The 15,431-nt window shown below is 46.6% G+C and overlaps 1 protein-coding gene across 1 annotated transcript in view; it reads left to right on the forward strand.

The window, feature by feature from the left end:
• HCK (HCK proto-oncogene, Src family tyrosine kinase) overlaps positions 1 to 15,431 on the forward strand; it is a 62,389-nt gene that overhangs the window by 6,623 nt on the left and 40,335 nt on the right. The window contains exon 3 of the mRNA XM_048498589.1: positions 9,405 to 9,516. Coding sequence (XP_048354546.1) covers positions 9,406 to 9,516 — 111 coding nt within the window. The 5' untranslated portion in view covers position 9,405. The remainder of the gene's footprint in view (positions 1 to 9,404; positions 9,517 to 15,431) is intronic.

Raw genomic sequence — 15,431 nt, forward strand, 5'->3', positions numbered from 1 at the left:
CTGGCTTGTTCTTATGTTCTTATCCTTTCCTTGAGCCAGAGCACAAAACAATGCATTTAGCAGAGGGAAAGAGTTCTTGTTCTGGAAGCTGGGTGGAGGGGAGGGCCGAGTTGATCTGACCCAGTTTGAAGCCTCTCATGTGCTGAGCTGTGTTCTGATTTGGATTGTGAATGATTGGCATGTCTTTCCTCTACATGGCTGGAGTTGACCTTGATGGCCCTGGTGGTCTCTTCCAGCTCTAGGATTCTACAATTCTATGACCCAGGGGGGGATGATTTGTGTTGTGAGTTTGCATAATAAGGAGACAGAGCCAGTTGCTTACTGTAAATGATGTTAACTAGCTACAAAACAGGGTAGGGAAACTTGGAGGCAAAAGAAAAGAAAAATATCTTTCTAACTGGCTAGCTTCATTAGCTAGTTCTCAGCTTGACTATCACATGGCTAGCAGGCTACTAGTGAGCATGTTCAGAGAGTAACAAAGAACATAACCCTATAGCAGTGATGGCGAACCTTTTCAAGACCGAGTGCCCAAATTGCAACCCCAAACCCACTTATTTATCGCGAAATGCCGACACGGCAATTTAACCTGAATACTGAGTAGTTTAGAAAAAACGGTTGGCTCCGAGGCGTGTGTTACTCGGGAGTAAGCTTGGTGGCAGTCGGTGGCTTTGCTTTGAAGCAACCGTGCAACTCTTCCAACGGGTGAGTCACAACCCTAGGAGCGTTTACTCAGAACAAGCCCCATTGCCAGCAACCAAGCTTACTCCCAGGTAAAGAATCACACTTTAGTTCTTCGCATGAAAACAGTGGGGTTTAACAGCACTTAGCAGGGTTACCTACACTGCTTCCCCAAAACTAGGTCTTAGGTTTAATGCTAACAATTGAGCCCAGCAGCCCAGACCAGCCTAGACGTGGGGGGGGGGACTCTGTTTGCATGTGCCCACAGAGAGGGCTCTGAGTGCCACCTCTGGCACCAGTGCCATAGGTTTGCCACCACTGACCTATAGCCTACGTCCAGACCTGCACGTAGCCCATGCCGGGTCTGCTTGACCAATAGGGATCAATTACCTGGCCAGTGACTTCTGACCTCACTAACTAATTAGCATGCACTAAATTAACTCCTTCATTACTGGTTTGTGTGACGGGCGCTTGCCAAATACCGACAGTTCGCCATTGCTTTCCCCAGTCACCTACAATTTATTCCCCCCACATCCTTCAAGCTAGGGGTCTGTGGGACTGGAGGGGTGCCCTCCCCTCCTTGGGAACCGGTGGGCAGGGTTTGTCGACAGAACGTGCGGGTGAAGCAGGGCATAACGGTGCTTGTGATATTGATTATGCTAAATTCTGGCAACGGGAGTCCAAACGCTCCTTTCCTGATGCTGTGTCAAAATAAAGAAACCCACGAAACCCAGGCTGATTCCGCGTGGGCCAAAAACAGCAGTGTGAAAACGGTGTAAAAGAGTTTAAAACAGCGTAAAAGGGTTTGTACTGTTTTCACACCGCTGTTTTTGGCCCATGCGGAATCAGCCCCAGAGTCCTTTCGTCGAACAGACTAGGCTGCGACAGGTACTCGTTTTAAGGGTGAGTCGGCCACCTGAGCTGCCTTCTTGAAACCGGCTCGATCGGGATCAAACGCAGGTAATGAACAGAGAATGGGCTGCAGTATTGCTGTTTACCTCTCTGCGCCACGGGGCTCCTCTTGATCAGCTCGGTGAGAAATAAAACTTACTTCCTCAACCCCCTCCCCCACTTCCTGGTCTTATGTGACTTTGGTGTTTTCCTCCCAGGGACGGACTTAAGTAGCTTCCCCATTAATGCCATGGCTACTGGTACAGCGGCCTCGGAGTTTCTGCTTGACAGTTTCCCCAAAGTTTCCCAGCTCTGGTCCCCTGACGGTGGCACTTCTTCCTTTCCTCAGTTGATTCAGATTTTTTCTTTTATGTCGTCAATTTAAACATGATGACAACTCTCACAATACTAGAACCAGGGGGCACACATTGAAAATGCTGGGGGGAAGAATTAGGACTAATAAAAGGAAACACTTCTTCACGCAACGTGTGATTGGTGTTTGGAATATGCTGCCACAGGAGGTGGTGATGGCCACTCACCTGGATAGCTTTAAAAGGGGCTTGGACAGATTTATGGAGGAGAAGTCGATCTATGGCTACCAATCTTGATCCTCCTTGATCTGAGATTGCAAATGCCTTAGCAGACCAGGTGCTCGGGAGAACATAAGAACATATGAACAAGCCAGCTGGATCAGACCAGAGTCCATCTAGTCCAGCTCTCTGCTACTCGCAGTGGCCCACCAGGTGCCTTTGGGAGCTCACATGCAGGAGGTGAAAGCAATGGCCTCCTGCTGCTGCTGCTGCTGCTCCCGAGCACCTGGTCTGCTAAGGCATTTGCAATCTCAGATCAAGGAGGATCAAGATTGGTAGCCATAGATCGACTTCTCCTCCATAAATCTCCATAAAGCTGCAGTAGCAGCAGAAGGCCATTGCTTTCACCTCCTGCAGGTGAGCTCCCAAAGGCACCTGGTGGGCCACTGCGAGTAGCAGAGAGCTGGACTAGATGGACTCTGGTCTGATCCAGCAGGCTAGTTCTTATGTTCTTATGGTGTTAATATAAATTCAAGAAGGATTAGTAGGAAGTCAACAAAAAAAGTGTTGTAAATATAACATTAAGTAATAGGGGGAAAAAGAATTTGAGAAGGTTAGTAGGATAGCAAGTTATATAAGATAATAATATAATGGTGTGAGATGTTAGGTGAGTAGTTACCGTTATGTTTGTAATGTAATTGCAGTGTTATATTGATATTCAAACAATGTTTGTTCTGTCTGTGTTGTGATCAAATAAAAATAATAAAAAAATAAACAATTCAAGAAGGATATTGACAAGCTGGAACAGGCCCACAGGAGGGCAACTAAATTGGTCAAAGGTCTAGAATCCATGCCCTATGAGGAGAGACTTAGGGAGCTGGGGATGTTTAGTTTAGTGAAGAGGAGGAGGAGGAGTAGTTTGGATATTTATCCCCCCTTTCTCTCCTATAGGAGACTCAAAGGGGCTTACAATCTCCTTGCCCTTCCCCCCTCACAACAAACAACCTGTGAGGTAGGTGGGGCTGAGAGAGCTCCAAAGAACTGTGACTAGCCCAAGGTCACCCAGCTGGCGTGTGTTGGCGTGCACAGGCTAATCTGAATTCCCCAGATAAGCCTCCACAGCTCAAGCGGCAGAGCGGGGAATCAAACCCGGTTCCTCCAGATTAGAATGCACCTGCTCTTAACCACTACGCCACTGCGTAGAGGTGACATGATAACCATGTTTAGATATTTGAAGGGATCCCATGTTGGTGAGAGAGCAAGCTTGTTTTCTGCTGCTCCAGAGGCTAGGACCAGGAGTCGTGGGTTCAAGGTGAAGAAAAAGAGATTCCACCCAAACATCAGGAAAAACTTCCTGTCAGGGCTGTTTGACAGTGGAATTCACTGTCTCAGAGGATGGTGGAGTCTCCTTCTCTGGAGGTTTTTAAAGAGAGGCTGGATGGCCATCTGTCAGGAGTGCTTTGATTGTGTGTTCCTGCCTTGTACGGGGTTGGACTTGATAGAACTTCAACTTCTTCTTCTCCTCCTCCTCCTCTTCCTCCTCCTCCTAACTCTCTGCCACTCAGGTGGAGGAGAGGAGAATTGAACATGGTTCTCCAGATTGGAGTCCACCTGCTGTTAACCACTACACCATTCTCGTTCTCACCACTACATTCCTGGCTTTGGGATTAGGAAGGACTTCCCCCCCAGGCCAGATTGGCCAGGAATCTTGTAGGTTTTTATCCTTCCTCTAGAACAGACCTGGGCATTATACGGCCCACGGGCCACATCCGGCCCGCTGGATGACCCTGACTGGCCCCCCTGCTGTACTGGGGAGCAAGGCGCCTTTGAAAGCCCCGCAGAAGCCGGTTGCCTTGGCTGCCGGCTTCTGCGGGGCTTTCAAAAGCACCTTGCCCCCCCCCCCCTGCCTTTTGGCCTGGCCTTCCACAATATTTTCTGTTTCTTATGTGGCCCCATGGAAAAAATAATTGCCCACCCCTGCTCTAGAACGTTAAGAGAGTTGGGGGGGAGGGGGGGTAGTTATCAATTTCCTGCACTGTGCAGCGGGGTGGACTAGATGACCCTTGAGATCCCTTCTAACACTGTGTTTTTATGTTCATTAGTTATTTCTATGTTTATATATTCATTAGCTATTCATTAGTTATTTGTTTTGGTAAAAGGCTTGCAAAGAGAACGAGAGAGGGAGCCGCCTTCCTTCCAAATACCTCTAGAGCTGGTGTTCCTATACAGCGGCCTGCACTAACTCACTTGAAACTCAGGGGTTGTGTTTCACCAGGGGAAGTTCCAGCTTCCCCTTCTTTTAGCACAATTTCACCCAGCGTCTCTGGGCCGTTCCGGGCCAGCTTCGACTTGCGCTGGTCTGTCACCGTGTGCTATCGCTCCTCAGTGAGAAAGCACTTCCAGCTCCCAGAAGCCTCCATTAAATTTGTTTCTGGTGGCATGCACGCATTTCAGAGGCACGGGCTTTTTTCTAATGACAAAAAGTTTTAAGAACATAAGAACAAGCCTGCGGGATCAGACCAGAGTCCATCTAGTCCAGCTCTCTGCTACTCGCAGTGGCCCACCAGGTGCCTTTGGGAGCTCACCTGCAGGAGGTGAAAGCAATGGCCTTCTGCTGCTGCTGCTCCCGAGCACCTGGTCTGCTAAGGCATTTGCAATCTCAGATCAAGGAGGATCAAGATTGGTAGCCATAAATCGACTTCTCCTCCATAAATCTGTCCAAGCCCTTTTTAAAGCTATCCAGGTTAGTGGCCATCACCACCTCCTGTGGCAGCATATTCCAAACACCAATCACACGTTGCGTGAAGAAGTGTTTCCTTTTATTAGTCCTAATTCTTCCCCCCAGCATTTCCAATGGATGCCCCCTGGTTCTAGTATTGTGAGAAAGAGAGAAAAATTTCTCTCTGTCAACATTTTCTGTCCCATGCATAATTTTATAGACTCCCATCATATCCCCCCTCGGACGTCTCCTCTCCAAACTAAAGAGCCCCAAACGCTGCAGCCTCTCCTCATAAGGAAGGTGCTCCAGTCTCTCAATCATCCTTGTTGCAATTCTCTGCACTTTTTCTATCTCCTCAATATCCTTTTTGAGATGCGGTGACCAGAACTGAACACAGTACTCCAAGTGCGGTCGCACCACGGCTTTATATAAGGGCATGACAATCTTTGCAGTTTTATTATCAATTCCTTTCCTAATGATCCCCAGCATAGAGTTTGCCTTTTTCACAGCTGCCTTGCATTGAGTTGACATTCCCATGGAGCTATCCACTAAGACGCCCACATCCCTTTCCTGGTCTGTGACTGATAGCACTGACCCCTGTAGCGTGTATGTGAAGTTTGGATTTTTTGCCCCTATGTGCATCACTTTGCATTTTGCTACATTGAACTGCATTTGCCATTTCTTAGCCCACTCACCTAATTTATCAAGGTCCGCTTGGAGCTCTTTGCAATCCTTTGTGGTTCTCACCACCTTACATAATTTGGTATCATCTGCAAACTTGGCCACCACACTACCCACCCCTACTTTTTAAATTACCATGGATCAAATACCAGGAAAAACTCCCTAATGCATGAAAAGTATGTTTGGTCTTTGCTGGGAATCGATCTTGGGATCTTTTGCATGCAAAACCGAGGCTTTTCCCCCGAGCCAAAGCCCCTCCCATGGTCTGAGTTCAGCACCAACCACTACACTGGCCTTTTTGTTTTGGTTTATTCCCCTGAGACCGTTCTTTCCCGGACGCTTTTTTGAAATTGCTTTGCCTATGCTAATGCTCATTTCATAACATGGGTGAGGGGTGAGGCTGGAACCCTTCAAACTGTTACTTCTGACGAGGAAATAAGAAAACGTGTTTGTTTCGATGCAAATCCATTTCCAGCAGCCAAATGCCGACACTGCAGACAGGGATCCAAACTTGCAACTCATGGGCCGCATCTATTTAAAGACAGAGCGGTTGCTCCATTTAATCAGGCCCCAGCTTGTCTCTGTGTTTAGCTCTTTGCTTCCTTCTGGAAGCTGATAAATTGGTTGGCCAGCTGACATTTGACAGACATGCCTTCCAGGCCCCGTGCAAGGGGGTGGGACCCAAATATCCAAGAGGTGCAGGGTTGGGGGGTGGCTGGGAATTCTCAGGGTGGAACCAATTGTGCAAGGAAGCCGATGCAACTGTAGATCATAAGAACATAAGAACAAGCCAGCTGGATCAGACCAGAGTCCATCTAGTCCAGCTCTCTGCTACTCGCAGTGGCCCACCAGGTGCCTTCGGGAGCTCACGTCAGGATGTGAAAGCAATGGCCTTCTGCTGCTGTTGCTCCCAAGCACCTGGTCTGCTGAGGCATTTGCAATCTCAGATCAAAGAGGATCAAGATTGGTAGCCATAAATCAACTTCTCCTCCATCAATCTGTCCAAGCCCCTTTTAAAGCTATCCAGGTTAGTGGCCATCACCCCCTCCTGTGGCAACATATTCCAAACACCAATCACACGTTGCGTGAAGAAGTGTTTCCTTTTATTAGTCCTAATTCTTCCCCCCAGCATTTCCAATGTATGCCCCCTGGTTCTAGTATTGTGAGAAAGAGAGAAAAATTTCTCTCTGTCAACATTTTCTGTCCCATGCATAATTTTATAGACTTCAGTTATATCCCCCCTCAGCCGTCTCCTCTCCAAACTAAAGAGTCCCAAACGCTGCAGCCTCTCCTCATAAGGAAGGTGCTCCAGTCCCTCAATCATCCTCGTTGCCCTTCTCTGCACTTTTTCTATCTCTTCAATATCCTTTTTGAGATGTGGCGACCAGAACTGAACACAATACTCCAAGTGCGGTCGCACCACTGAGATCACGTATTCAGCTGCTGCAAAAAGATTGCCCAGACTGAGTGCAAACAGAGGCACAACTCAGTGGCCAAGATGATCCACTGGAATTTATGCAAGAATTACAACATTGGGATAGCTAAAAGCTGGCGGGAACATCATTCAAAGAAAGTCACGGGAAAGGGAAACGAGAAAGTCAAGGTCTTGTGGGACCTTCGAATCCAAATGGACAAAGTGTTGGTGCATAACTCACCAGACGTCACAATGATCAAGGACAAGAAAGTGACCTTCGCTTTAGTTTGGAGAAGCAAAGGTTAAGGGGGGACATGATATACATGTTTAAATGTTTGAAGGAATGCCATGTTGAAGAGGGAGCAAGCTTGTTTTCTGCTGCTCCAGAGACGAGGACCAGGAGTCACGGGTTCAAGGTGCAGGAAAAGAGATTCCACCTAAACATCAGGAAAAACTTCCTGACAGTCAGGGCTGTTTGACAGTGGAATTCACTGCCTTGGAGTGTGGTGGAGTCTCCTTCTTTGGAGGTTTCTAAAGAGAGGCTGGATGGCCATCTGTCGGGAGTGCTTTGATGGTGTGTTCCTGCATTGCAGGGGGTTGGACTGGATGGCCCTTTGGGGTCTCTTCCGACTCTATGATTCTATGACCTTCATCGTCATAGCCAGTGGTGGGATCCAAAAATTTTAGTAACAGGTTCCCATGGTGGTGGGATTCAAACTGTGGCGTAGCGCCAGTGGGGATGGGCGGGGCATGATGCGGGCAGGGGCGGGCATTCCGTGGGCGGGGCATTCCTGGGCAGGGCTGTGGCAAGGACCTTGGGTGGGAAACGAATGCACGCAGGCGCAGGCTGCCACACACGCCGGTGCACCTCCTGCTAGACTGTTTCAAGTTCTGCGCGCTACTGCTGAGAGGAGGGGCGTAACTAAGGCAAAAACCATGTGGCAAAATCACCAATGAGTAACCCCCTCTCGGCACACACAAATAATTAGTAACCTACTCTCGGGAATCTGTGAGAACCTGCTGATCCCACCTCTGGTCATAGCAATACCTGGGGACAGCAGGGTTGATGAAAATGGATACGAGCAGGTCACTAATTCACCTGTACCTTAGTGTCCAGTGTTATGCTTGCTTATAAGTGACTTCAAAGGAATATCAAAAGAAAAAGGGGGGGGGAATTCTGCCATCTGATGATTTTTTTGGTTCATGTAATCTGCATTTGGTATTAGTGCTTGCAACTGTATTGGAAAACAGAAGCTGGTTTTTAAAAGCATACGTAGTTACTTACAAAGGAGGCCTCTTCCTTATTTCATACAGATAATTTAAAATTTGATATGCCAAAACGATTTTTTTGCATAGCACAAAAGAATGAGTCAGTTTCCTGTAAAAACCTGTAAAAAAATTACAGAAGGTGGGGGAAGCAAATGTACTTTAATAAGCCTTTAATAAGCCTTTATTGGCACAAATTACAACAATGCTACAGTACAATGACAGTACAAACAACATATGAACAAATTGAGCAAAGCAAAGTTAAGCCTTCGTAATTTCAAGCAGAAAATTTGCAACTGTCTCACAGAATGTCAAATCAGTACTATTCAACAAGTAAGGTATCCTGTAATAGTCCAGCAACTGAAAGCAATTTGCTTGTGCACGCCAACACACGCCAGCTGGGTGACCTTGGGCTAGTCACAGTTCTTCGGAGCTCTCTCAGCCCCACCCACCTCACAGGGTGTTTGTTGCGAGAGGGGAAGGAAAGGAATTTGTAAGCCCATGTAAATAATTATACTAAAATGTAATGTGGATTCAGACTATACAATAAAAAAATATATTTAAAAAATAAAATAAATACACAATAAATTGCTGTAAAAAAAGGAATTTGTAAGCCCTTTTTAGTCTTCTTACAGTAGAGAAAGGGGGATATAAATCCAATTTACAGGAGAGAAAGGGGGATATAAATCCAACTCTTCTTCTACTCCTGGCCAACATGGCGGCCCTCTGAAACTGTGTGTGAGGAACAATTCCTTTTATGGTTTTCAATGCAGTGGTGTAGGAGGTTAAGAGCTCATGTATCTAATCTGGAGGAACCGGGTTTGATTCCCAGCTCTGCCGCCTGAGCTGTGGAGGCTTATCTGGGGAATTCAGATTAGCCTGTACACCCCACACATGCCAGCTGGGTGACCTTGGGCTAGTCACAGCTTCTCGGAGCTCTCTCAGCCCCACCTACCTCACAGGTTGTTTGTTGTGAGGGGGGAAGGGCAAGGAGGTTGTAAGCCCCTTTGAGTCTCCTGCAGGAGAGAAAGGGGGGATATAAATCCAAACTCTTCTTCTTCTTCTTCTTAGATTGTAAAGGGAAAAAATGCAGGTGAGCAGTTGGGGTTTAATCTGGTCTGAGCTATACCAGTCTCTTCTCCGGCAGGGGACGGGGATTTGACGAATGTGACACAGAGCCCAGCATCCTGCGAAATTCTCCTTCTTTCTCTCTCTTCCCTTGCAGGATGGGCTGTGTGAAATCCAAGGAATTCGGCCTGCCCAGCAAGGTCTGGAGAGCCAATTCTACCTCCAGTCTTCACACTCATTATGTGAAAGATCCCACATCTGTGAGCCATGTAAGTCTGGCAGTTGGCAACTTCCTTGCAGGGATTGAAGGGGCACGGCAGGAGTGACTCTTATTGGACCTATAGGAGCAGAGGCATGGGGGGGGGGAGAGGAATGGCGCCCAGGGTAACACCCCCCCTACAGTTTATCAGCAGAGTTTAAAGCGGAGCTACTCTGGTAAGATGAGAAGATTTATAGTCTTCTTGCACTCACTGCAACCTTCTAGCACACTTGGAAAAGAATGCTTTCCACGCAAGATGTTCTTTCCATAGGAAGGTTTTACTTTAGCAGTTGCAAGGTTACACAAGTCTATTCTATACAAGACTATCGGACTATACAGAACTCTTTAGCAAGAACAAAGTTGAACACACTGACCTCTCAACTCAAATTCTCTCTATCTGAACTTAGCATAGCATATACAATGCATACATCCAACAGGATACTTTTCCTCGCCCAGGCATCAGCCTCTCATTGGTCTAGAGCAGTGATTCCCAAAGTGGGCGCCACTGCCCCCTGGTGGGTGCTGCAGCGATCCAGGGGGGCGGTGATGGCCACAGGTAGAAACATTAATACATATATCTTTCTGTTTAATTGCTATTAAAATTTAAAAAAAATTAATTTCCAAGGGGCGCTAAGTAATATTTTTTTCTGGAAAGGGGGCGGTAGGCCAAATAAGTTTGGGAACCACTGGTCTAGAGTTACAATTGAACTCACCAATCATGTTAAAGGTTAACTGCTCCTTCACCCCTAGACTGACTGTCTCTGGCCTCTGGGGTTTGGCAAACTTCTGCTAACTTGAAATGACCCTTTAGTGAACTTTTACTCTTTTTTAAAATATCATGACATAGTTCCCCCCCTCCCCCCGTGCCCCACTTACCTTAGCCAGTAGGAGCCTTCTGTGGGCTGCCCTTCAGCCCGGCCCCGTAAGGCTGTTCCCTAACCCTAACCGCCCCCACGTGACCATCTGATGTGCGCCCAGAGATATGTGACCCCCACATAACCCCGTGAACGCTCTACCTTTGTATAGGAGACACCACCCTTTACCATTACAGGAGTTGTGCAAGGATTTCTTTCTCTTCTGATTTATTTGCCGTTGCTGCCTATCTGTACCGCTGATATTTTCCAAGAAATATTTTTAACAAGATCACAGTTGTGGAGATCATAAAACGTTAGTAAATAGTCATAACGTTTTGAGGAGGAGAGAGAGCCGAATCTCTACAGTCAGCAGCGGAGTCACAGCAAGGAAGTACAGCGGCAAAGCAGAACATGCCTCTGGAAAAAAGCCAGCCAAACGCACAGGAAGCATTATGGGGTTTTGGTCAGTTGATCCAGTCTGGAAGACTGAATGGCACATGCAGAATAATGCACTTTCAAACTGCTTTCAGTGCTCTTTGAAGCTGTGCAGAATGGCGACATCCACTTGCAAACAGTTGTGAAAGTGGTTTGAAAACGCATTATTTTGCGTGTGCGGAAGGGGCCAATGTTTCCTTCTTGTGCTTGTGCTGGGGACTAATATGAACCCCAAGCTGTTTTCTGTATGGACACTGAGCCCGAATCAGCATAGATTAAATGAGAATGCTCCTGGTCAAATGAAGAGTTCCTGGGCTTTTCCCCACTTACCTTAATCCCCCCTATGCCGTGCGCTGCTCTCAGTGCGCGGCATCCCTGGCGCGCGTCTGGGCGTCCCCACGACCCCGCGCTCTGCGCAGGGTCATCACAAGGCGCCGTTTAAAAGAGCGGCAGGGATGCCGCGCGCTGAGGGGGCGCGGCAGCGGCAGCGTCGGGGCGGCCGTGCTGTCGCGGCCCCTGTTGTGGGGAGTGCCAAGGGACCCCGCGCTACTTTCGGAGAGTAGCGCGGGGCTTAAGGTAAGTGGGGAAAGGCCCCCTTTGATTCATGTATTACCCCTCCAAGCCTGCAGTCATTTGGATGGTGTGTAATTACAGGAATTACTGGAAACTAAAGCATGTGCAGAGTTTTATTATGAAGTGCCACTAACAAACATAATATCACAACCAAGAATCCACCCAATGCCAAATGGAGAAATCTTCCCATAATGTTTTTAGAAATAGGTGTAAAGCAAGGATTACATAGAAGTCCACATACGACAAAGTAATTATTCTTGTTAGCTGCACTTTACAGTCAAACTCTGCACGGGCTTTCATTGCCAGCATCCTTTTTGTATTTATTTATTATTATTATTTGGATTTATTAACCACTCCAATAGTATAGTGATATAATTTTATTTGCTTGCTTTGTTGCATAATATTAGTCTTATTTTTCCTGCAGGCATTAATTACAACAAAGTGTTTGTCCCTAAACTTTCTCTCTTTTTATGAGCATACAAAACCTAAACTTATTGTTCCTGACTTTAAGCAACCCCATTGTGACTGAGGTATTAAAGAATGCTGCCATAATAGAATTGGGCACGATCGGCGCGTTGCCTTTTGCCTTTTGAGTGGGTACAGGTTTTATGTTGAAGATCTAGGGACCAATTGTGTACTGCTTTCTAACAATTGATCTCAGCCATCTACATGTTTTATTTGTAGTTGTAGTCGGGTAGCAAGTCCATTGTGCTATCACTTTTGACCACTAATGAAGGCCAGTGAGCTGATTTTAGGTCACAAAGCGTGACATAGGAATTCTTTTGCATTGTCATTGTGATTTTATGCACAACAGGCAGGCTATCATGGGCCTTCTACCATGATGTGATTATTTTAATGTGTAGTAAATTCATATGCGTGTTTGCTATTAAGCAGTTTTTTAAAACTTTCCCACTCTTGACCTGTTGGCAGGGGCGGAACAAGGCGAAATTCGCCCAGGGCACATGTGTGCCTTGTGCTCCTGTCATGCCCCCGCCCACCCCCACATATGACGTGTGCCTGGGGCAATACACCGCGCCCCCCATCCCCTGGTAGTTACGCCATTTTCTGTTGGTACTTAATTCTTTTTTTAGGGCTAACTTTGTTAGTTTCCCCTCTTTTGGTTGGTGCAAACAGAACCTTTCTTATTACATACAAAAACTACACATGGGGGAAAGCATCCTCTGTTATAATGCACACACAGTGCTATTGGTAAGGGGACATGGTAGATGTAATATCTGGTTGTAATATCTGGTTGGTTGAGTACAAGTCGGCTGAAGTTGAATCCCACTGAGACGGAGGTCCTGTGGCTGGACCGTGGGGAGTGTCCGGTGGCCTCTGGCCTGCCTACGCTTCTTGGCGAGACATTAAAGTTAACCTCGTCTGCCAAGAGCCTGGGGGTGACTCTGGATCCATCCTTATCATTGGTGGTCCAGGTCACCCAGACAGCCCAGGCAGCTTTTTACCATCTGCGCCAGGCACGGCAACTGGCCCCGTATCTCTCTCGTTCCGATCTGGCCACGGTGATCCATGCCACGGTCACCTCTAGATTAGACTACGCGGGCTTACCTTTAGCCATGATCCGGAAATTGAAACTCGTACAAAATGCAGCAGCCAGGCTCCTCTCTAGGGCAACAGCTAGGGACCGGATTACGCCGGTCCTATACCAACTGCACTGGCTGCCAATCAAGTACCGGGTCATGCTTAAAGTTTTGGTATTGACCTTCAAAGCCATTCGCGGCCTTGGCCCTGCTTATCTGAGGGACCGTCTCTCCCTATACCGCCCTTCTAGGCCCCTCCACTCATCGGAGGCGGACCTACTGGTGATCCCTGGCCCCAAGGCGATCCGGCTGGCCTCTACAAGGGCCAGGGCCTTTACGGCTCTGGCCCTTACCTGGTGGAACAGGCTTCCAGGTGAGATCAGGGCCCTGCGGGACTTACAAAGTTTCCGCAGGGCCTGCAAAACGGACCTGTTCCGCCAGGCGTTTGGCCAGCCAGGATGATGTCAACTCCGCCATAAGAACATCTGGCCTCCCGTGGGTACATAAAAGGGGGAGGGAGGGGTTGAAGCCATCTGTAGTTTTAGTATTTTATGTATTATTTTACGTAAATTATATACCATGATGTTTTAAATTGTTTTTTTCCCCAAGATATTTGTATTGGTTAACCTGCTCCACTGGCACTTTATTAATCGCCCAGTTATGTTTTTTGTATTGTTTGGCAAAGATCAAAATCTTGGTCTTTTGATAATTGATGACTAGTCCGTTATCTGTACAGTACTGCCCACATCTATTCAGCAGTCGACTAAGTCCAACTTTTGAGCGAGATAGAAGGATGGTATCATCAGCATATAGAAGTATTGGAATATGCCTTTGTTTCCCAATTTAGGGCATGGTTATTAATTTCCAATAAGGCTTCAGATGGAAGCTGTCACCTCAAAAAAATAAATTGAAAAGGGTTGGTGCTAACACACAGCCTTGCCTCACACCTTTAAAGGTAGAAATAGAATCAGTCATGAGACCTTCACGTGAGCACTTAACTCTGCAGTTTGTGTTGGTATAAAGTTGCCTGATTAGAAAAAGAAGTTTATTGTCTATTCCTTGTATAGCCAATTTATTCCAAAGACGTTCTCTAGAGACTGTGTCAAAAGCTGCCTTCAAATCAATGAAGGCAGCATAAAAGTTTACTTCTTTGGACTTTGGAGTATTTATTAACCAAATGCTTAAGAAGCATAGCATGGTCTAACGTGGATTTCCCTCGTGAAGCCTATATTTGCTCTGGGCCAATGATGTTCTGATGAATCGTCCAGGCCTGTAGTTTGGGTAGAAGTGTCTTAGCATTGGTTATTTTCCCAACAATGACTGATGTCAAACCACTATGGGCGGAAGTTGGCAGGATCCCCATGGGTCACCTTTTTTTATAAATAGGTACAATGATTGCAGATAGCCAAGGCTTAGGAATGAGGCCTGAGTCATTGGCTGATTTGGGTGGAAGTATCAGGATTGGCCAAAAAGGGTGCCCACCACTCTATATGCGACTTCAGTATCTCTGGGGAAATCTTCAGTATCTGGGCCAGAGGCTTTACGGGGTTTCTAATTCAGTTATTAGATCCATGATTTCCTGAGCGCTGTAACAGGAGGCCATTTGGAATCATTTAATGATGGAGATGGATGATAAATGTTACTGGTCTCTTCCTTTTGGAACAGCTTCGCAAAATGATCTATCCAAACCTCAGGGAGAATAGAAGAAAACGCCCTCATTTTATTGGAGTCAAGTCTGTTTGTCAAGGCCCAAAACTGTCTTGAGTCATTGGAGATTACAGCTTGATATAAGCGATCCCACTGATTCTGCGCATACTGGACCTGTTTCTCTTTCATTAAAGAATGAAGAGTAGTTTTATATTGAACTAGCTGATTGCGCGACACAGGATTTCTAAATCTCTTGAATTGTTCGTAAGATGCACGAATTAGTTTGTTTAATTCATGGCACTCTTATAACCTCTCCTGGTTACCCCACAAAAAAGCTGCTATTGCAGCTGCTACCATCAGTTATTCTGCCATTGCACGCTTCTTTTATGGAAAGGGCCACTCCCTTGTCCCAGCAGCACTAAAAATCTTTAACTCTAAGGTAGAAGCGCAGTTACTTTATGGACTACCTATCTGGCTCCAAGCAGTTGACGACTCCTTGAATACTGTCCAATCCAAATTTTTCCGTAAAATTATGGGCCTGCCAAACTGTGTACCGTATGCGGCCCTCTGTTTAGAACTGGGCCAAAATTCATTAGTTTATAGGGCTTGGTTGAGAGCTTTTAAATTTTGGCTTCGCCTGCATTTCTCGCATGATGAGCACTTGCTGATTCACCTACTTTTGTCTGGATAATTGTATTAATCCATGGTGTCTCTCTGGATCGAAAGAAAGATTTGAATCACTTTGGTATATCTCTCAATTTCAAGCTTTTCCTCGGGCCATCTAGTTCCGTTCAGAATCCTACAACTTGTTAAAACAAAAATTGTTGGAAAGTTTAATGGATTAATTTATTTAGGGGGGTTGCTATGAAAACTTGTCT

The sequence above is a fragment of the Sphaerodactylus townsendi genome, linkage group LG05 (assembly GCF_021028975.2).
Source record: "Sphaerodactylus townsendi isolate TG3544 linkage group LG05, MPM_Stown_v2.3, whole genome shotgun sequence".
Lineage (NCBI taxonomy): Eukaryota > Metazoa > Chordata > Lepidosauria > Squamata > Sphaerodactylidae > Sphaerodactylus > Sphaerodactylus townsendi.